We start from the raw sequence: 23025 nt of genomic DNA on the forward strand, positions 1-23025 counted from the left end.
ACAGTGCATTCTATGATGGTCTGGCGTCCCCGGGCATAGGGATACCGCAGCCTTGTGAAATCACAGCAAGTCGGGGGTTGTGCCAAAATGAAGCTCGTCTCAAGGCTAGTTGGTCACACCAGCCCAAGGGAGGAAGCCGTCCCTTACGGGTCTTCCCAGTCGAAATGAAAACTGGGTCAGCTTGCGGTCTAGGTGGGTGCTGCTGGCGTCTCTTTACATATTCTTTGTCGGATGTTGTCCTCCAGTGGTCTACTCTGCCTCTAGTCCCAAAAACTTTGCCTTTTAAGCAAGTTCCCATTCATTCACAGCCGTAGGCTGTCAATCACCCAGCAGGGTGGCTGTTCTCCTGGACAGCCAGCCGGCCAATCTGAACTGGTTTCACTCAGGCACACCTAGAGACAAAGGACAGGGAAGTTTCGGGACCCTCCCTCACTTCCTGCCTTTCCAGACACACAGGAGCCTGGGTGGGCTTCAGGCCTGAAGCCTGCCAAAAGCAAAATGCACAAAGGACTCAAACCATCAAACCATAAGCATTCGCACTTACGAGTTCCCGGATCTATCTGCACCCGTTCTTCCTGCTACGTTAGATGCAACACAGAGAAATCCTGCACATCCGCTGGACATTGAACCTTGTCGCAACATACCCGCGTGCTCTGTCGCACTAATTATAGCAGGTATATGGCCATTTCCTTACTAACAAACGCATCATTGTACTTGTGAATAGATATTTAGTCACACACAGTGACCCATACATTAACATTGCTATCCACAGAGATTACCGGAAGTATTGAAGTACTTTTCTGTACCAAGAAAACACCTAAATCGAAGTCTTGGCACTGCAAGCATGTCCACTTCGACTTATTTTTCGCCATAGATGGCTTTTCTGCTACAACAGTAAGCCTTAATAGGTCAGTAATTTTTTGATGTATAATATCCTCTTTGTGAAAAAAAACCCTTCTTTTATGTGTAGTTTGTATTTACCATGCTTAACAGTAAATCTACACTGGTTGAATATGCCCTTAAAATCGAATGTTTCATTTGTTGAATTGAATTTTAGAAGCCATCATTATAGCTTCCATTTTTACATTACTAATGATACTCTAATTGGTTGGATTCCCATGAGAGGTGCACGGGATTATACTAGACAGTGTTTTGAATTTTTTTTAAAAAAACATGGCCAGATAATTCTATGGTCAAACTAAATTGAATGTTTGCACTGTTTAACACATAACATGTAGATATTTAATTTAAACGAAGTAATGCTACTTGTTGTTTATTTGGTTGACGAACTTACAAGTATACTTTCTGTTGATTTCTTTCCCTGAATGTATTTTGATTAGACAGTAGATCCACAGAGGCTTCTGAAGAAGAGGTATCACCTCGAAACGCGTCAAGCCATTGAGAGTGGAATTTCCATCAACTTTTGATTATGTTGACATTATAATGTTGTTATGCGATTTCTCCTGTCTTCACTACATTTTTTTATGTATAAATAAATAGATGTTCACTTCATCCCTGTACACCTAAAATGCAGAAACCATTGTTCTTCTGTTTGATATTATACATTTTGTAGAATCTATTCTCTAAAGAATGCTTAAGAACGAATATTGCTAACTATATTCTTAAGAATCTACGCCCTTGTTGCGTAGTCCAAGAGTGTGCAGGGGACGGGAGGACTCGAACTTTGGGTCCTCTCTCCTTGCTCTTATTTGCTATAGGGTTTTTGTGCCAAAACCCTCTTTTCCTCCTCTGCACCTCATAAAGGTATCGACACCAGTCCTTGTGGTTTTCAAAATAATATTTTCAAACATTTCCTCTATTTGGGTGTGCACTCACTTCTCCACTATACCTCAAACCAGATTCAAACAGAAGGAACTAAATGACAAGAAATGGTAAAAAAAGAAAACTGGGGGGGGGGGGGTTAGGAAAATTGTCACACTTCGGTGCTTTACTGCAGCTGAGAAATCAGCCTGCAGATACATGGCACTAAGGTAGTAAAAAAGAAACCACTGCCACTAGCCATTAAGTTAGTGTAACAGACTGTTAAATGAGAAGTGGTATACAGAGTTACTATATAAACCCCTCCCCCCACCCCCAAACCCCCACACTCCACATAGGGTGGCGTGTGCTGGACCCACAAAAGAAAAGGTAAGACAAGTGGCATTTTACTATTCTTGGGAACAGTAGTTCACCCAAGAAAATGTATTTAAACCTTAAGAGAAGTCCAAGGGACTTCTCAGTGGCACTGCACAAAAGGTGCTGTCACCATGCAAAAAGAAGATGCGTATGGAGTTTACCAGACTCCATTAAACAGTGAGAGAAACAAAGACCTAGTCAGAAAAACACATGAGGGAGTGGGGTAGAAAGTCCCACTCACTCAGGAGTAAAGATTAAAAAGCCCCGAGTCCAGAAAAAGAGCTGGGGGTCTCCAAGGGTAAAGGGAATTGGCACAGAAATGAACATTCTACCTAACGCTGCCTATGGGGCCCTACTTGGGAGGGTGCCCCGGAGGAATGCTTGCAGGGCATTTGCCCCTGCAGGCAGGAGCCAACCATTCTGTCATCCACATAGCTCCAGAAATGGAGCGCCGTGCATGACAGAGTGACAAACTACCTGAAGGAGAATGCTTTATTTCAAGGTCTATCATGGCCAGGTTCTGAATCCACTTCTTCAAAGCGTTTAACTGCTTTGTCCTTATCTAGATTATTATAACAGGCTCTGTGTTAGTCTTCTACAATGCTCTTTATACTCCCATCCCATTGATGTTAACTAATATAAAAGCAGCATAACTGTGAGCTTGAGAACTTGTGCTCTGTTTTTGATTAATTGTGCAATCACTTTGTTTTCCAGTTGGATGAAGAACTCTCTGGTGTCGTTGAAGTGGTAGGTAGAGTTACGCCCAAAGCAACCATCATGGGCATGTCCTACATACCGTTCCGGGAAGAAGCTGCAGCTTTTGGTGAGTGGATACTTTATTTGGTAACTCCATCTGTTCTATGGGTTTTCTGTCGGGAAATCGCAATTCCCTCAACCTTGCCCTTTTTCATGCCTTGACTTTAAAATACATATTTATTTTATGCAAATTATATAATCCAGTATGTGTGGCAGTTGTGATAGTATGTGTTTTGGTCTGGCTCAGCTGTATAGTTGGTGTGTGGTCAAAAGTCCTAATTTGTACCCGAAGTGCCTGTGTTTTTTTTTTCCACTTTTTTCCCCAAGACTTATTTCATGGCTTTGTTCTCTCCTAATGAGTCCTCCCCTAAGGCCTCATCCCCCTTCCCATCCTTCTGTTTCAAATCGGAAAAGGTCCTTTTTTTAATAATTATTTTTGAATTCTTTTTATTTTTTTAAACGAATCAACCTAAACGGTATAGCAGCCACTGGGTGGTGTCATCTCTAGAGAGTTCTGATGGGTTGCATCCTTTCATACCCTACAGGAACACCCTCTAATTCTCAACAGCCTACAAGTGTGAGCAGTACACTAATGGTGATACATATGGTAATGAACACTGCAACTGGCAGGACTTAAATAAAAAAAAAAGTTTTATTATATAAACCTTTCTAATGGTGTCTGGATTCATACTTGTATCCACATCGGCCACGGGACCAGGAAGCAGCTGGAAACCATGTTATGTGGCAGCCCTAGTTATAGGGGCGTGGGGAGACCACGCAATGTTTGGATAGCTACACTGTGATTGGGAGCTGAACTATGCTCCACCTCATAGTTGCCAAGTGACTTCATGCCATGCATTGTGTAATGAGCCAGTCTGGGATTTTCACTTTCCATGCTGGGCCTTTTAGGCCCATATGTATAACAGGAACTAAACTACCAGTCTCGGTATGTAACGGGAAATGCCAGGACGGGCGCACAGTGTCACGTTTGACATGGGGCTACTTGGGAACTATTCTGTTCTAACGGCTTCTGTTGTTCCTCTGCTTGATGCAGAAGACTGACTGTATCCAGCTTGCCTACTCCCTGCCTCTAGCATACTCAACTCTTCCTGCACTATACTGCCCTGGAGCAGCTGTGAGCCCACACTCTATCTTGCTGTCTTGTGTTTAGGTTAGGGAGGGATGCCATGTTTTCTTTGGGACTGGGCTGTGGAACATCACATGGGCCAAGTGACCTGGTAGCTCGTTGTGCCTACAGGAAATGTGTATCAATCTTACCTGCTTCTTTACTTCCTGTTCTAGTTGTGGAGAGGACTTGCGGTATCTGCTTGACTGGTTGCTGACTGCAGTATTCTCCACTCTTTTTAGACATCAACTTCGATCCCACCCAATGGCAACAAATATTCAGAAGGATAGGTAAAGCATCACGATCAGCTAGCAAATCCCAAACTCTTCTTCATATTTAATAGATCTCTTTGGACTCCTGAAAGATTGCATAAAACCAGGATTGACCCTGGCACGTACTGCTGGAGATACATTGATAAACAAGCTGTACGTACACTGGAATATATGTTATATTCATGCTCACGGTTAGAGGGATAGAAAAAAACATCAAAGAAATCCTACAGCTGTACTGCAATGATAACAAAGGTAACATTCTCATCTCCAAACAAACAAGGTTCCTAGACACGTTCATAGCGGCAGCCATCCAATGCATTATATCCCACTGGAGGAACCAGGAACCACCCTCCCACAAAACATTGTGGAACTCTTTGTTTGACTCATAAACTGGAATAAATGATTTGCGAAGAAATCCATGAATTAACAAAATTCTTATCTACTTTGAGTCCTTTAGAGAACTTTCTTAACAACTCCAAAACAGTTATCAGACCCAAGAAACAACTTCCTGAAGTCCACAAACCGCCCTAAATATTTTATATTCAAATTGTTTTCTATTCACACTAAATTCTCCAGGATACCACTTGTTCTCTCAATCTCATTTTACTAATCTCCCAATTTCCATTCTCTTTCGCACTGTTCTCACATCTCTGACTGGTATCATTACAGCTCGTACTTACCAAAAAAATCACTGTCTCTAGGTATTCGAGTGTTAACCCGCTCACAAACACATCCGATAACTATAAACACGGATTGTGAAATAAAACGCTTGGATGATAATTGCGATGATTGTTGCTACACATTGATTCTCCAAAATAGTACAACTTGTAATGATGCGTGAACAACAGCTATTGGAAGCAGGATTTCAGGTATACAAAGTCGACCACTTCCTGAAAGATTCAGGAATACCTGTGGCGAAGCCAATACCCAAAAAGCGAGTGGAACTGAGGAAAAAAAAGATAACAAGTTAGTTCAATCGATCCAGCAAAGATCAAATAGTGGCCGCACAGACGCTGATGTGGAGGAGAAGGAGATTATGGAGGGTGTCACTACTCTATATGCTGAGGTGAAAAGGAAAAAAATAAAAATCACGGTTGAGAACCGCAAAGAAAATCTAACCGAAGATGGCAGTCCTGAAGACATGAGCCCAAGAAATAAAGAGGATACCTGGTCCCAGGTAGCAAAATCTCTAAACGAGACCAAGAGAAGTTAATGCCAAGAGCCTGTAAAAGAAGGTAATACTCGCCTCATGGAACACCAGAGGCTTCTCTCATCTAGTGAATACTCCCGCAAAAGAGCTAAAGTCCTACAATGATCTATGTCTCCAAGACAAAATAAAGACAGGCCTATGTCCGGTCAACTCATCCTGGTAAATCAGAAAAGTGGGTTTGGTATAAAATCGTGGCATAACCACTCCTCATATATGTACAGAGTGCGATTTTAGAGGCTAGTGTGAATTAGAAAGCTAATAAATCATTACGTATTATCAACGTATATTGGAATCATTAGGCTGTCGACAGGCAAAGTTTCATGGATGAAATACTGGACCATATTGACTGAAAATATTAAGCCTTACATAGTACGCTGTGGAGACCTGAATATCCAACTAATTGCGTTAACATCCCACTCAGCCAAGAACAGCAATACTCCACGATGGATGGGGAATCTAATAAATATGTGGTTGGAAGAAATGCAAACTCGGAATATGAATAAGGAGACAACAGGCGTAGGGCACAATATACGAATACCCCAATGTCTGTGTAATGCGCTAATACCATTGAGCAAGGGGTTCAATGGTAAGCGCAAAAAGCAGTGGAGATGGTGGTAGCTTTGCCACATACCCCTCCCTAGCGCCTGTGAAACGTTGTTAGTGCGAACCCTAGCCACAAGCCCAGCATATAACAGATGGACACAAATAATAAAATACTGTCCAAACCGACACTGCTGCAAGACAATAAACAAATACCTCCATGTCACGAATCAAACTTTCTCAGCGTCAAGGGAGGCCGACACTGCCCTGGCGTACTGGTTAATCTGGGTCATGATACAAAACAAACGTCTGAGATTCAGCATTGTTGGTTGACCCAGTATAAACCCGGACTGTTCCGGGTGTACCAGGTGGGCCATATATGTACGCAATCGGGAGGAAAGTATCTTAGCGAAAATCTTTGCTTCAACATTAATTGGTGACAAAGGGCTATATGATGCAACATCCTCGGGTGGTTTGTTAGGCTTCAAAAGAACAGTAATAATGGCCTCCCAAAGTGGGGAGCGTAATTCCCCAATTAACATCGCCTCCTCCCATACCAACAACAATCGAGGCGCCAACAGCAATTTAAGCTCCTTGTATAACTCAAACCCTACCCCATCAAAGCCGGGCACCTTACCTGCCGCAAATGTGGCAATGGCTGCGTACACCTCTTTGATAGTTATTGGAGTGTCCAAGGCAAGCCTACCTTCCAGGGGGAAGCTCTGGGAGTTCTGTGCCAGTTCTGTGCCATACAGGTATTCCTTCAAGGCCATGGCCGTGCATGCTTTGGCGTATAATTTAGCATAGTATTCTTCTATTTACTCCATCGCAACTTACAATCGCCTCACCAGTTGGGCCCCGAATACCAGTAATAGCCTGCACCTCTCGCTCTGCCCTGACCACCCGGGCCAGTGCTTTTCTAGGTTTCTCCACCTCCCCATACGCTCACATGTTTTGTCATGTACTGAACTTTCTTTTCGGTGAGCTCCTGAAACTTTAGCTCCCTTAAATCACTCCCAACAATGCTCGGTCATGTGACATACTATTTTCATTTTCCAGCTGCTTGATCTGTCGTTCCACCTCACCCAACTCAGCCCTAACCGATGTAAGGGTTCCAGCTGTAACTGACAATTTTTCACCCCTTATCTAGACCTTAAAAGCCTTCCACACCGCAGAATACCGGGTCACTGAACCCTTGTTAATGTTAAAGAAGTCCTCTATTTTATCATGAAGAGTAGCCGTCAATCTGGTGTCCAGTAGCATGGAAGGTGACATCCGCCACATAGGGCAAGTTTGCGGCTTCATATGCAAAAAGCATTACCAGGGAATGGTCAGAAAGCGTACATGGTAGAATTTCACATCGTCTCACTTTGGGATCCAACTCAGTAGACCTAAACCAGTAGTCAATTCTGGACATCATTGTCATGATGCCTACCCCCGGGGACCCAGACCAAGTCCAGCAACCCCGGAAGCAGGCATCAAGTTATTCTAAGCAAGCCCAACAACCCCTGCTAGGGACTACTTTACCCAGGGACTATTTTTTTACTCTGGTGAGGCTGGGGAGGAATACTTACCTGGGACTACTTTGGAGGCTATTTAACCCACGCCCGAAGAGCAGCACACGCTTCGCGTTATTCTGCATCCAGCAGCGTAACGCTCACCGTGCCTGCAAGTCTGCATCCAGTCTTCTGCCACACCCGCCTCGAGTCTGGAGCTCCTAGAAAAAGGGAGAAAGAAGGAGAAAAGGTTAGAACAAGAGCAATACCTTTTGATCCTTACCTGAATTCCCGATCCATCGCGCCTTCGAGCTGGAAGAAAAGTTATTTTATGCGCGTCGCCTCGCCTGCTGCAGCGCCGCGCTGAACTCACCGGCCTTGCAGCATCTTCACATTCCACCGCATCCTTCTGCATGTTCCCGCCGCACTCCGGCACCTAAGGGGAAGACGAGAACAGCAAGGTGAGCCAAGGGAATACACAGAGGCAATATTAGTTACCCCCCATAGACTTACCTGATTTTACCACCGGGGGTACTATTCCTCTTCACGGGTCGGCGCGACTTCCACTTCATCCTCGCCGAACCCCAGCCCCTAAGGGGAAAACGAAAGGACAGCAAGGTGAAACAAAGGGACAAACGAGGGGAAACCTCCTCACCACAATAGCCTTACCTGGTTTTACCGCCGGAGGCATTATTCCCTGAGACTTCATACTTTCTCTCAGCGCCTGAATAAGGGAGAAAGCAACAGGTTACATATTGACATTATTTTATCGAACTATGTTGGATATTACAAATCCATACCTGAATATTACCGGTTGCCACGAGGAACTCTTCGCTAGGGTCAAGCTGCAACCTGCAAGGAATCGAACAAGAGTGAAAGTCAGGCATTTTAACTCTTACGAACTACATACTTACGGCGTCTTGCCGGGAATCCCAGAGTCAATATTCTGGAACTCACCAATTCCTTCGAGCCAGTGAAGCAACTGGTTATCTACGTGCCCCTGCGCTCCATGCAGGATCGAGAGCTCATCTTTCCAAACCATCAGGTGAGACTATAAGAGGGGACATCAAAGGTGATCAGTGGGGAGAACAGCGGAGTGGGGGGAGGTTAACGCTCAACTCCACGGGTGGTTAATTCCCTTTCTCCGTTTGCAGAAGAATATTCCTACGGGCCAAGCAAACGAAGCTAGGTGGGCCAGTCCAGTCCGTCATCTCGGCACTACGCGTCACATTGGTGGAGACCGCAGCTGTCCAGTCCAGATCGACGCCCCTGTGGGAGCCTGGTGAGCGTAACAATCATGTCATGCACAGTTGAATAGTAGGTATACTGTCTAGCCTCCGGATGCAGGCAACACCACACATTTGAAAGTTGCAGCTGTTGCATAATCTGAAGAAGTGAACGTGCAGTGGCGGATCCCACCCAAGGGGATACGGAGGACCTATCCAGGACATTGTTACGGATGGTATTGAAATCCCCTCCCCAAATGAGGGGGGGTAGCTGTTGCTCAGGCAAGTATTTCAAAAGTAGTTATAAAAGCCAGGGTCATCCATATTTGGGTTATAGGTGTTAAGGCCCACATCCCTACCACAAAGCTTCCCCATACTATAACATAGTGGCCCATTGGGTCGTCTTGCTACCCAAAACATGGAACAGCATTAAGTTGTGGACAAGATGAGGACATCCCCAGCTTGAGAGGAATTAAAAGTATAGCATCTATAAGCATCCCACTTGGGGGGCAAATACCTCATGAGTACCCCCCAGCGCATGTGTCTCTTGCAACATAACAATTTTGATCTGATGTCTGGTAATATAAACCAATAACTTCCTTGTCTTAATCTGGTTATTGATCCCTCAGACATTTCATGTGAATAGGATGACTGGCTCACCAGTCCCCCACGCCATCATGGCCCACCATGTATCAACATCCCATTGCTCCCCACCCTGTACATCCCCACATGTCGCTGCCACACAATGGCAATCCAGACTGTTAAAAATTTAACTTTAACTCTCCCACACCCTCACGGTCCACCCCAACCAGACAGTGTCACCCCACAACCATCCCATGTTGAAACTTTAAGGAAACCAGTGCGAGCAGCAACTTAATACAACACTAGAACCACTTGCTTCAGAATTGTGATACATTCGTAGGTTCATAAACAAGGCAAAAGCCAGAGCAACGAAAAACCAATACATCAGTACATACAAATGCCCCAGCGCTAAATAACAATAGGGACTGAGAACATAACCTAACCAGAGGATATGTCCTGTCAATAAATGTCACGAGAGTGTGAGCTGATTAACGTCACGTATTGTTGGTGGCCGATTGCCCAGGAGGGGGGGAGGGGATGGACGCCTTCATCTACTGTAGAGCCTCCGCTGGCGTCTCAAAAAAATTGGCCCTGCCTCCATGCAGAATTTGCATCTTTGATAGAAAAAGAATGGCATATTGAATCTGCTGCTGCCGTAGTAGGCGTTTAACTGGATTGTAGGATCATCTGGCCGCCTGGATCCCAGCAGAAAAATCTTGGTACACATGGATGGTGCTTGATATTATGATGGGTTATTTATAAGCCGCTTAATACCCAGGGGTTTCTAAGCGCGGACCCGGGGATCGAACCTGTGTTGCTCTGTCTCATCTTGCTTCCAAGGAGAGCATGTTGCCGCCTATCCTTCCGAGCTTGATTCAAATTTTACAGAGCCCTTCTCCCTGGATAGGCGCAATATGTGATCTCTGTCTTGGTAATTACAGTCTTGCAGTAATTGTGCGTGATGGTTCTCCTGGCTTTGACAGGCACCAGCGCCTGATTTGCACATTGCACCAGGAAGTGAGCTGAAAATTCAGCATCCTCAAACAGTGCCTTCATGAGACCCTCCACAAATTGCTCCATGGGCCCCCTTCCCGCCGCCTCGGGAACTCGCACAATGCAAATGCTATTTTGGCGAGAGCGCGATTCCAGGCCCTCGCACTTCGCTCTTATAGCGGTGAGTTTTTGTTATTCCCTTCAATAGCTGATAATTGCAAGAGGACTGTGTCTTCAAGGTGCTCTCTCCTCTTGTCTGTCTCTGTAATGCGTCCACTCTCCTTATACATTCTGGCCTTCAAGGAGTTTATTTTGGCAACAATATCATCCACTTGGTGTTAATAAAGGCAAATCCGGACTGCATCGCTGCCATCTGGGTTTCCATCATTGCAGGGGCCGCCAGGAGCACTAGCAGATATGGTAGACTCCTTATTGCGGGGCGTGCTAGCAAAGAAATCCATCGGTCCACATTTCTTGGCACCCCCTTTGTCATTCTATATCACACAATACACCCAGGCAGTGTAGTCACCTCACCAACTATTCCGGCAGCTACGATGTTATGACATATCCAATAGGTTAGAGTGACAGAAAATGGAAAACTCGATGTTGCGATTTGTTTTTTTCAAAACAAATTCTAGTTGTACTTTCCAGGCTCTGGTTTCCTTTAAATGTATTGCCTTGACTTTCCAAGTCCAAAATGTGCTGACTACAGGGACGTCATTTCAACTGCGGCCTCTTAGGTCTCCCTTGTGACCTCTTAAAAAAAAAAAAAGCTTTTTTTTTTTCTTCTTTTTTTCTTTTGTTGGTGTAATGCAAGCTCTTGGGCTGTGGCCAGCACCATGTGGCTCTTTACTTCTGGAGTGGCTGGCTTTCTTGTTCAGGCCCCCTAAAAAAAATAACAGGAGGGCCACAAGTCTAACACATTTAGCACTGACCCTAAATAAGAAAGAATAGGAAGACCAACTAATGTGTCTTTCTGGAATTCTATACAATAATTGCTAAACTCAATAAAGGTTTATTTCAGGCACACTTCAGGGGGTGAGTCACAGATTTAGTCTGTTCTTAAACGCCTCAACTCAGCCTTTCATCTTTCTGAGGTCGATAAATGAGTACCAACACAGGTTGGGTGATATTGGGTGTATATTTTTTCTATATAAATCCCTTAAGCGTAAGTGCTATATAATAACACATTATCATTTGGTCATGGACGTCTGCCTGCATTCACAGTAATTTGGTAATATGGGCCCATACACACTGATCTTAATGATACATATGGCAATCCATTCTTGCATGAAATGTACATCACATTATAGTGATATCGTAACAATATTTTTTGTAGTGTACAATGCTATGTGATGTCACTTCCTGTTAACGGGTGAAAGGTCGTGTTCCATTGCTTCCCGCAATGTCACTATGAGGTGGGGTCGAATGACATCCCTTCCTGTGATGTCATCAGGGGTCAAGGGTCATGTGATGTCACTTCTGCTACCCCTGGCATTTTGGTGAAATGACGTCCCTGGCTGACTGTTTATTTATCATGCTCCTGCAAATGAGGTTGAGATTTTGGATACATTCATGGGTTTTATGGATAATGAATATTTAAAATCCTGTAAGATGTTATGTTCCTGATTTTTAATGTGCACTGGGCTGATTGTACCTGGGTTAGGTTTGTGCATTTTTGGACCGATTTATTAGTTCTTAGAATTTTCAACAATGTTGTGTGCCCCCTTCCTTTTATTATAGGGAACCATAGCGACAGCCCCAGAGAAGCCCTGCATGTCAAGAGTTTCAATGATTGTGGGATGTTTCCCTCAGTGATGCATGATTTAGTGGCACCTGTGTCAACCATGAAGATGAATTGCTTGTTACCCATCTCTGCGCCTACCAAGGGTTCCTCGTTGGGGTGGACTGTCATGGACAGGACTGAGCATGCAAGAGTTCTCTGTGGGCTGTCCTAGTCGTGATATATGTTGGTGCCAGGAAGGGGTTATTTACCACCACGCTCCCACCTCGGCAGGGCATGATTTTATTCGCTGGCATGCTACGTCTGCATATTGTATATTGGTGGTTGTGTTGTCTGGGGGTTCTGCCCTTGCATAGCTGATGGCCGTGGTGGTAGTTGATTGTAGGCCTGATGTATTTATAGGGTATGGAAGTCGGACTCAGTTTGGTACCTGTGGTTGGGAAAGTTGGTGGTAGTTGCTCACGCCCCCTGCCTGCTCCTGCATTCTCTTGAAAAATGTCCCCATTTTCCACAGCTCCAACATTGCAAAGGACCCATGCCTGCTCCCTGAGGTTCCATACCGCCAAATCCACCTTATCCTCTGAACCTGCACTGCCACGCTGCTGACCTTCTGGCAGCCACTCCATGTTAGGGGTGCTGCGGTCCTTCTGACCAAAACGTCGCTATTCTCACATCTGGAGGTTCTGAGGTCTGTTCATCCACCTCAGTTTGCACATTTGACTATACTGTGCCCTCCACTGCGATTTTTGCCAAATTTTTCTGCACTAGTTTCAGCCTGCGTCCTCTGAGCCGTTTCCTTTTCTCGCTCCTTTATTCTCTTACAATAGTGCATTTTTTATTGTTTGAATCTCAGCTCACCCTTTCGCTTCAATGCCCACTATTTTGATGCGCGCCTTCTGAACTTCCTTGGGTAAACCGCTTTTGATGGCAAAATAAAAAAGGGTAACTCATCAGTCCTACTGGTCCCCCGTCTCTGCACGCCACAACTCCTCAACTTTAATGTATTGCGTGGGGTCCTCATCAACCCCCTATAATGTACTGAATGATGGACTGTAGGTCTGGCGTATCAGGGTACATTTGCCGCAATGCGCCCCACACTTGCTCCCTGATATTTTTAAAAGGCACACATGATGGTGCGCCTTTAAATAATATCAGGGCTTTTCTCTTGGGTACCTTGCTTTGACCCACACATCTCCAGCCTGACCCCCTACACTTGCAACAAGTAAGCTTTTCATATCCCCCACTGTCCAGGGAATCCCTGCTGTCTGTTTTTCGAATGCGTGCATCCATTTTCCGGCCCCGGAAGTAAAGGGCTGGAGCAGTTGAATCAAATTTATTTTTTATCCATTTGCACCCTTGGCACATAGTGCATCGTGCCTAGGCCTTTTGCAGTAACGGCGTCTGGATACCGATATTCTTCCTCTCTTTACATCCAACACTTCCCTTTTTCGTTGCTAGTGCCACCTGACCTAACATTTCTTTTTTAAATTTTTTTTTATTCAGTTTTTATATTTTTTATTAGACTAGATCCAGCAGCGGAATCTTCACCAAAGAGATGACCAGGTGATTCATTCTTTCCGATTCCATTCTCCAGCTCACTTTTTGCCAGCACCAACATTTGCTTTTGCTGTGCCCCGGACTTTCTTCATTCTGTTCTTACGTTCTTTGCGCTGTTTCCTGGAGGTCTTTTTCTTCTCGTACAGGCCATGCCGGGCAAGTCAGTGCTTGGGCTCATTCTTCTTTGCATAGTTTAAGGAGTCGTAAATCATGCCAAAGCCGGTCATCTTGCCACCACCAAAATGAGTTCTAGAGCCAAATACAAAGATGACATCTGGGGTGGTTTTGTACATGTTGGCAAGTTTATCCCGGATTTCAGTTTTGGGTCCTGTGGCTTTCCGTGGGTGAAGAACATCGATGACCATCTGTTTCCGCTGGAGAAGTCCGTTTGTCATGAACTTCCGGGTCCTTACTGTCAGTGTCGTTCATCTTGGCGGCTGCTAGTCTCAGGGACGCAGAAAAGCCCAAAGCCCAAAACCACAAACTATCCAACCGTGGCGCTTCTTCTGGTGTTTGCCCCTCCCCTTCGTCATCCTCGAGCTCATCCATTTTGTCGTATTCATCTTCCCTCAACTCTGTCTGTGTCCCTGTCGGACGTCACCATCCCATACCCCAATGTTCCTGCTTGCCCGTCACCACCTCCCTCCCTCCTCAATATGCACATCCTTTATGGCCGTGCTCTCTAACCTGAATAGAATGTCTCCTGCCTTCCATTCATCTCCCCCATAACCCTTCACCCCCTGTCCCCTTCCTATGGCGCCCTCAGTCTGAACAGTTCTACCTGCGTGACCTCCAATGCCTCTTCTAGCTCCTTCTGTACCTTACTGTCACGGGGCGAGATAGCACTCAGTGGTGGAATGTAGGGAGGTGGCGCGGTCGCCAGGGAGGGCACGGATGTCTGGTTTGTGTACCTCGTGGCTGGGCAGGTGGTAAGTGGGTAAAGCCCCGATGTTGTCGCAGACCTCGCATCTAGGGCGCCCACTTCAGTATTTTGGATCCCACCCCCATCAGGTTCCTCCACATCCTCTACCATTTGCCACAAATCCAATATCTTTCCTTTTTTTAAATCTGTTTCCCTTCATATTTTGCAGCTAAAAACATGTTAATTTGGTCTAGTAACACTCTATTGTGGGTACCCTACTCTGGCAGGAGCTGGACATCCCTCCCACTTGCTTCTACCATCCATTGTTTGATACTTTTTAATTTTGTCCCTGTACAATAGTAATGCGTCATACATCTAATCTAATGGCGTCCCTCTTTCAATCTTGCAATTTGCGTGCCCTGGAAAGCCCAGCCCTTACATATATGTGCTGTCCACACTTCAATTACGAAAGTCTCTACCAGTCCACTGTCCCTGTCGCCCCCTGTGAACACCTCCCATTTCCACACGCGTACACACACTAATTGATCACACGCTCTCAAAACTATCCAACACTGGCCCACCTCTGGCTTTCGCCTTGTCCACAAAGTCATAATACACTAAAACAATAAGCTAAAACCACTACTACTTTAACTGAGCCCACTAATTATATAAAGCTCCTAATTTTTCCTTTTATCTCCTTGTTGGAAAACAAATGGCGCTATCTTCCCTCACTCGGAAAGGCTACCTACACTCCTGTTTTTCCTCCGTAAAATCATCTTAAATATTCCCCAAAAATTATAATTAAATAACAGAATCTCGCCACATGGCCTTTCCACCCCTTACTCTCTCATGCATGCCACACATCCCCACGCACACTACCCCTTGTTATCCCTCGCAAGGGGTGGACTCACATCTGCATGTTCATCCAAGCTCCTCCGTCACGGGGTCCCAATAACGACCTGCACTCTCCCAGGAGCTACGGCCCGCTCCAAGAGCTGACGGGAATTCTGTGAAAACGCCTCCTGCACACCTATGCGGGTTTGCGCGCTTGGGAATAGTCGCTGCAGGTGGGCACGGTCCCTTCACAGAAGCGGCCTGGAAGCCTCCGCCATCATTGGGATCACATCGGGGTCACCAAATGTAGGAAAGCCCCTCAGATGCTCACACCAGAAAAAATGCAACCCACTAGGGAAAAAGGCCCAATACAGCTCTTGCAAGCATAACCTGTTTAATTTCCACGCAAAAGGAAAACGGCACCAACAAAGAACTGGCAAAATCTGCATGAGCAGTACATTATAAGGATTCATAGCGTTGTCAGCGACATTACGTACAGTAGATACAGCGCTGCTGGTTGGTGGGACCCTACACAAAGGTCACCTGCTCCATAGGGGATGCCAGGCCATTGGTCCCAACCCCATCCGCCCATCTTCTTCTACATGGGTTATGTTGCAGTAGTCATTGGTTACATGCTGTTATTCACAAACTAAACACATCTCTATATGTGGCAGTGCACCTGGTACAAGCAGACAGGGGCCCAGGGGGAATGCTGAGGTCATACTAACTCACACACTCTCTCCCAGAGAGACCAGCATTTCTCCAAGGTCTCACTCTCGTTCTGGGCTATGTCATTCCTCCCTGCACCTCCACACCAATCACGTGACCTAGAAGTGAAGGCAGACAGGCCCTGCTTTTGTATCCTTTTGATTGAACAGATTTATGGTCCGTGGTCGAAGGTTATCTGGGACATTGAAATTCAGGGTTCCTAAAGCCCAGGGCATTTGGGTGCTATAATTTAGAATTGGGACTAGTGGGGGTTGGAGGCCTGTGCCCTCATCCTAGGATCGCACTGTTCACAGGCACTCAGCCACCCTCCTGTGGCCTTGCAGGGCACATTTTTCCCAGGGTGCGAGGTTGGCAACATTTTGGGGAAAAGGAGGGTTTAAGGGTCTGTGCAGCTCTGGCCGGCCTTTCACATCAGTGCCTGGGATGTAACCTATTCCTTCACTCAATGTTTGCGGCCTAGGCCTTGGGGTGCTGTTGTGCTACGTTTCAGCTTTGTGCCACAGTATGGCTGCTAGTATCTAAGATGGCTGTTATTCTCACATGCATGCTCCCCCCCCCCCCCCCCCCCCCCGTGCCCTTTTCCCACTGGTCTTACAGTATCTTCAGCAGCCTTTGCCTTATTCTAAAGCGCTTGGGGAGTGGGCGGGGGGAGAGATTGTATCCTCTTCCCAATAGTAAATACGTACCTTGAGCCTCATTTGGATCTTTGCTTTTGATGTAGCCATGTAATCAGATCGTCCGGTCTGCTCCGAGATTATACTTTACCTTACTCTGGGGGAAATGTAATGGGAAGGCACTGACTGTGTCAAGGCCTATGAGTCATGAAGTTAAGTGTTAAATGGGGAAAGAATGTCTGGTTGCTGGAAGAAATAACCAGGTTTTGAGGGCCTTCCTGAAGGAGAGTTAGTATTCATTGCGCTGGATGCTGAGTGGCAGAGGGTTCCAGATAGTACGAGCTTGGATGGAGAAGGAGCGTCCTCCAACTCTGGTGGAATTGAAGGAGGGCATCACAAGGAGTGCAGAGCCAGATGTGAGGTTTCTGATGGGTTGGTACTGTGTGAGCTTGTGTTCAAGAAATTCAGGGCCTGTCTTGTGGAGATCACTGTGTGTAATGTACATGGCCTTGAAGGTCGCCCATCAGCTGATCACTGGGTGGAGTGTAAGGAGGAGTCTGGCTGCAGAGTTTTGGATCTGCCGGTGCCTTCTGAGCTGATAGATGGAAACTCCCAGATAGAGGGCATTGACAGAGGATGATGGTCAAGATTGCTGAGACTCTGAAGGTAAGAGAGCTAAGGGAAGATTGGTCTGAGTATGCAGAGGTGGAAATGACATGTTCTGGATAAGGTGTTGTGGGAGAGTGTTGGATCTGAAACTTGGGTGCATCCCAGATTTTTTACTGAGTTGGATGCACGGACGGGTGTCCTAGAGAGGGTGGTGTTAAGAATCCTACGAATCCCTCATTAAATCCCTGCCTAAATCCTCCTTCCAGATGGCCAGGGAGAAAGGCAGGCACTTCCTGACCTTGGGGGTGGTGTACTGTGGGAGGATTACCTGGGATTCGACAAAGCCCAGGGTGGTGAGGAGATCCTGTGGGGCGAGACTCAGTATTTGTCTTTTATTGTCTTTTAAAAGGGAAAACCTTTTAAAGTTGCCAGAACAAGTAATAGCCTATTTATTTTATTGGACATTTGTATGGTCCCTATACACAAGTGTTTCAAGACGCTAGAAGAACAAGAAGGGAGGGGATATCATAAGAAAAACAAGATCAAAGAAATGATTATAATGGCCTTGTGACAATCCTACCGTGCAAGTGCATGACAAGCTGGTAAGTGCAAGGGGAGAGGGGAGTAGAGGGAGAAGTGCAAGAGTGGGGGAGCCCCACAGGTGGCGGCAGCCAAGTGCTAATCAGGCCCAGGCGATTTAGTGCAAGGGGAAAGAAAGGGAGGGGGGGAAAGGGTTGAATAGTGTAGATATTCCGGAAAAGGGAGCCTGAGGGCACCTGCTGGCAAAGGATGCTGGGGGGGACTAAGAGGGGGGTGGTCTGGTCCCTTTTTGACTCTGAGGGGACCAGGCCTCAGTCATAGCGGCAGGTGGAGAGTTTAGCACCGGAGGAGAATAGAAAGGTCTTGAGAAGTTTCCAGGATTTAAGAAGATCCGGCTTAAGTCTGAGGATGAGAGGGAGGCTGTTTAGAGGGAGGAGCCAGCCGAGGAGAGGGGATCTATTGTTATTTGGCATTTATATTGCGCTCTATATATCATTGGTATGATCTCAAAGCGCTTGTAGGTTGAAGGCCCTTGGGGACCACAGTCCTGGTGAATCGAGAGAGTAGGGTTTGTGTGCAGCTAGGCTGACTTCTTTCCTGGGGTATAGCTGCGTTCTAGCAGGTTGTTGAGGTGTTTGTGTAGAATTGTTTGTATGTGTGCAGCTAGGCCGAAATTGATCGAGGGGTATAGCTGCGTTCTGTTGTTTGTTGGTGTAAAGTGGAGAGTGAGCATGGTGATAGGAGAGGTGAGTGTCTGGAGTGGGTGGTGTGCTTTTTGGAGCTCCCTGCTCCTGGTTACTTCTGGATCAGGATGAGGGAGTTATCGTTCTCATGACTCGTGGTATAGGTACTTGGGGGTGGTTTCACATGGCGGACCGTAGTAGATTAGGATTTGCACGATAATAGGGTTTATTATTCTCAGGGTCAGCGTGTGTCGGACAGCCTATTTTCATTGAACTCTGCATTCTATAATGGCGGTGCATTTCGGCAGGCATTAGTCGTGGTTATGGAAAAAGCCAGGTTTTTAGAGCTTTTCAGAAGGCCATGTAGTCTTGGGTGTGTCGAATGTGAGGAAGGAGTGAGTTCCACAGAGTCGGTTACAGGGATGAGTATGCACCCTTCCCCGGCCCTAATCCTGGTTTAATTGGAAGCTGGAATCGCTAGTAAGAGAGAAGTGCTTGACCTTTGGGTGTGTGATGGGCTGTAGGGTATAATCTTCTCTTATAGGTAAGCTGGGCCAGTTTCTTGCACTGCTCGGTGGGTAATGCATAGAATTTTGAAAGTGGCCCTTCGTCCAACATGCAACCAGTGAAGTTGTGAAGAGCTGTTCAGATGTGATCCCTGTGTCCCAGTGCAAGAAGGTGTCTGGGGCCCGCGTTTTGGGCTCTTTGGAGTTTAAGTTGGTATGCGGTGGTACCCAGATAGGAGTTTGCATAGTCTAGTCTTTCCATTCGAATGGACATAATAGCGGTGAGCCTCTTGGTAGGAGAGGTACGGAAAAATGTGCCTTAGGAGCTTGAGGTGGTAGTAGCAGGATTTTGATACATTGTTGTTCTGATGGGAGAGGGATAAGTCTGAGTCCATAGTGCAGCCACGGTTTTTAACTATTTTGGACGTTGGGGTGGGGGGGTGTGCCAAGGGAGTGGTTGCGGGAGAAGGGCAGAGTTGCCGCTCACTATGATCTGTTTTATCATGGTTCAGAAGGAGGTGGTTTCTTGTCATCCATTGATCGATCTCTCTGAGGCAGGATTCAAGGTTGGGTGGTGGGTTGAGGTGAGTATTGGGAATTCTCAGGATAATTTGGTTATCGTAACGTAGTTGTAGCAGGTGAAGTTGTGCACGCGGATGATGCCCGGTAGCGTGGTCAGATAGAGTTTGAAGAGGAGAGCAGAGATGCAGGCGCCTAGTGGTACTCCGGTGTTCACAGTGCGTTGAGAGAAGGGTGATTTGTTTCCTGTTGTTGAGGAATGAGGCAATCCATTTGAGTGCTGAGCCTTGGATTCCAACAGAGTGTAGTCCGTCAAGGAGGATAGTGTGGTTAACGGTCTGAAAGGTGGCTGACCAATCACGGAGAACCAGCGCTGCACAGCCCTCCAAGTCTGCCGAGACCTTAATCATCCCATTTCTGTAAGTGAGATGGAGAAGTGGGACTTAATGAGGATCGCTACTCCGACACCCCTGGAGGGTCTGTTGTGGGAGATAAGCGAGAAGCTTGGAGGGAAGGCCACGTGCGCGATTGGTGCAAAAGCGTCTGAAAACCAAGTTTCAGTGATGCGGACAGGGTTGTCTGAGGATAGGACGTGAAAGATGCTGTTGGTTTCTTGAAATAGAAAAGGAGACCAGGGACTACACCAGGGGTGTCTGTTTTCCTGATGCTCGTGGCAGGGATGGCTTGGGTGGATTGAGAAGCGGTGGGGTGTCCGTTTTTGTGATGTAAGGCGTGGTCGGAGCAGTCAGGGTGTCTGAGGCTGACCTCTTATATCTGGGTACCACGGCATACCAACTTAAACTCCAAAGAGCCCAAAATGCTGCCCCCAGACACCTTTTTGCACTGGGACACCGGGATCACATCTCAACCGCTCTTCACACCCTTCACTGGTTGCCTGTTGGACGAAGGGCCACTTTCAAAATTCTATGCATTACCCATCGAGCAGTTCAAGAAACTGGCCCAGCTTACCTACAAGAGAAGATTATACCCTACAACCCATCACACACCCCAAGGTCAAGCACTTCTCTCTTACTAGTGATTCCATATTCCAAATCAACAAGGATTTGGGTCGGGGGTGTGGGGGGGTACATACTCATCCCTGTAACTGACTCTGTGGAACTCACTCCTTCCTCACATTCGACACACCCAAGACTACATGGCCTTCTGAAAAGCTCTAAAACCTGGCTTTTTCCATAACCACGACTAATCCCTGCCGAAATGCACCGGTATGGGACGTGGTTCTTACAGGGCGGGGTGGGGTGGGCAGGCCAGGTAGGTCAGGTCGATGTTGAGTGGGAAAAGTAGGCTGACGGTGGTGGGTAATCGTGGGATGGGATGGGATGGGATGGAGTGGAACGGGAGGGAGAGGGTGGGGGAGAGCGGTGCATGTGTGGTGTGTGGGTTTGGGAGAGTTGTTGAGGGTGGCTTGTGTCTGGAAGGGTCAAGGGTTTTAGGTGTACTGGGGGAGGAGTCGTGTTCAGAGGTGTAGATGGGGGAGGCAGGTGGGGTGGCCCTTGCGGCAGGGTTGAGCGAGGAAGGAAGGTTGGACTCACGAATGAGTGACACGGTAAGGAGGCTTGAGGGAGAGGGCCTGTCACCCTTTCTGCATTTGGCTGCAAGAGGAGTGTCGAGGGATGAGGGGGGGGGGGCGGTCAGAGAGGGAGATGGATGAAGCAATGGTTTTAGAAAGGGCAAGACGTGCTACTTTGAGAGGGGAAAAGGGGTTGAGGGGAGAGGTCTGTGGGAGGGGGACAAGGAGCAGCATGGGGGGAGGGGGCAAGAGGATTTTGCAGGTGAGGTGGGGGAGTCGCTGAGCTGTGCATAGTTCGTGGGGTGCAGAGGTCTTAGGGGGTCAGTGCTGTCAAGTAGACTTTGGGATAGTGCAGGAGTGGTGTTTCTGGTGAGTGGGAATGAGGGGGGATGAAAGGGATGAGGTTTGGCTATTGGATGGCGACGATGGTGTGAAGTGGAGCTCCGGATGAGTGGATGAATCGTAGTTCAGGGATAGGAGTTTTGGCAGGGGCAGGAAGGGCTGAGGTTGGGGTGGCAGGTCTGGGAGGGGGGGGGGGTCCTTGTCATGTCAGACCCCACCAAAGTTGCAGTAGTTCTAGGGGGGCGTTGGTGGGTGGCTCGTGTTTGGAGTGCCAGGGAGCTCCACTGGCATGAGTGCTGGAAATTGCACAGGGAGCAGGAATGGGGGGGGAATAGGGGATTGATCTCAGTGGAAGCCCAGGGCGAAGCAGGGGCAAGAGGCTAATGTTTGAGGTGCCTCTGGCTTGTGAGTTGGAAATTGTGTGGGGTGTGGGGGTGGGGGGGGGAGGCGGTTCTTCTCAGTCGAAACCCATGTGGTAAGAGGTGGTGACGGGGGATGGGCAGGGTCTGTGGGAAATCTGTACGGGGCGGGAGTTATTTGGCGTGCCACAATGCTCCTCTGATCATAGAGTTGGAGGGGGTATGGTGGTTTTGGAGACAGCGCGGGGGGATAGAGTTTGAGTGGCTGAGTGGAGAGGTCAGATATAGTGGGGTACACTTGCACACGGGTGGGGGGGTTCATGAATGAAGGCGCTAGTCTGGAGGACCAGTGCTGGGTGGGGTGGAATATTGTTTTTCGAGGGGAGGTGGTGTAGTAGAAGGGGCAGGGCAGTTGGGGCTGTTATGTGGTCCTGGTTGTTGTGATTTTGATTTCCGTTCGGACAAGTCCACCATGGATGAGGGTGAGGTAGGGCTAGATAACGGGGGTGGGTGTTGGGTTGGGGGACTAGGCTAGGTTTCAGAGAGAGGCAGGCAGTAAATTAAACGCACCTATACCTGGATAATTGGAGAAAGGCCTAGGTTTCACAGAAAGGGAGGCAGTACATTAAACCCACCCATATTTGAGATACCGGGATAATGGGAGAAGGGCCTAGGTTAAAGGCAGGCAGTAATACAATACAGCACCCTAGAGTAGAGTCATATAGAGGGGGGGGGGGCGAGGCCTGAATTTCTCAATACAATCGGTTCAATTTGTCTTTACGGAGGTGATGGGTGAGAGTGGTTGGTGCTCTTCAATCTGCTGGTAGTGTTGTATAGTGTTGAGACTAATAGTGGAGGTTATCGAAACTAGTGTGATTGTGTGGGAATCTACCTCACTCTCCACTTGGAGAAATGTTTGACCTGCAGAGAGTTGGAGCCAGAAGACGGAAAGATTCTGGCTGTGCGGTGTTTCGGGAGGGAAAGCTGGATGTAGAGGTCCCAGGCCCCAGACAGCCTTGTGGATGATGCAAAGGGTTTTAAATGTGATACTTGCAGTCATCGGGAGCCAGTGGAGAGACTTGGGGCTGGTGAGATGTGGTCCGTGGGCTTGAGGCCAAGGATAAGTCTTGCAGTCCTATTGTCATTATGAACTACATGTAAGATCTGTGGCTCTGAACGCAAATGCTTTAAAACTGAACAGACATTAATAACAGACAATGTAAGGTAATTCAGGATAAAAATCCTCCCTACTCCCAAAG

General features: G+C 47.1%; 1 protein-coding gene and 1 pseudogene across 1 annotated transcript in view; one reads left to right on the top strand and one right to left on the bottom strand.

Annotated features, from left to right (window-relative positions):
- Positions 1-23025, top strand: part of RPA3 (replication protein A3) — a 141142-nt gene that overhangs the window by 95124 nt on the left and 22993 nt on the right. Inside the window, exon 3 of the mRNA XM_069648525.1 lies at positions 2851-2959. Coding sequence (XP_069504626.1) covers positions 2851-2959 — 109 coding nt within the window. The remainder of the gene's footprint in view (positions 1-2850; positions 2960-23025) is intronic.
- On the bottom strand, positions 13585-14062 carry LOC138570002 (small ribosomal subunit protein eS24 pseudogene; annotated as a pseudogene).

The sequence above is a fragment of the Ambystoma mexicanum genome, chromosome 2q, assembly GCF_040938575.1.
Source record: "Ambystoma mexicanum isolate Mex_15411 chromosome 2q, UKY_AmexF1_1, whole genome shotgun sequence".
Taxonomy (NCBI): Eukaryota; Metazoa; Chordata; class Amphibia; order Caudata; family Ambystomatidae; genus Ambystoma; species Ambystoma mexicanum.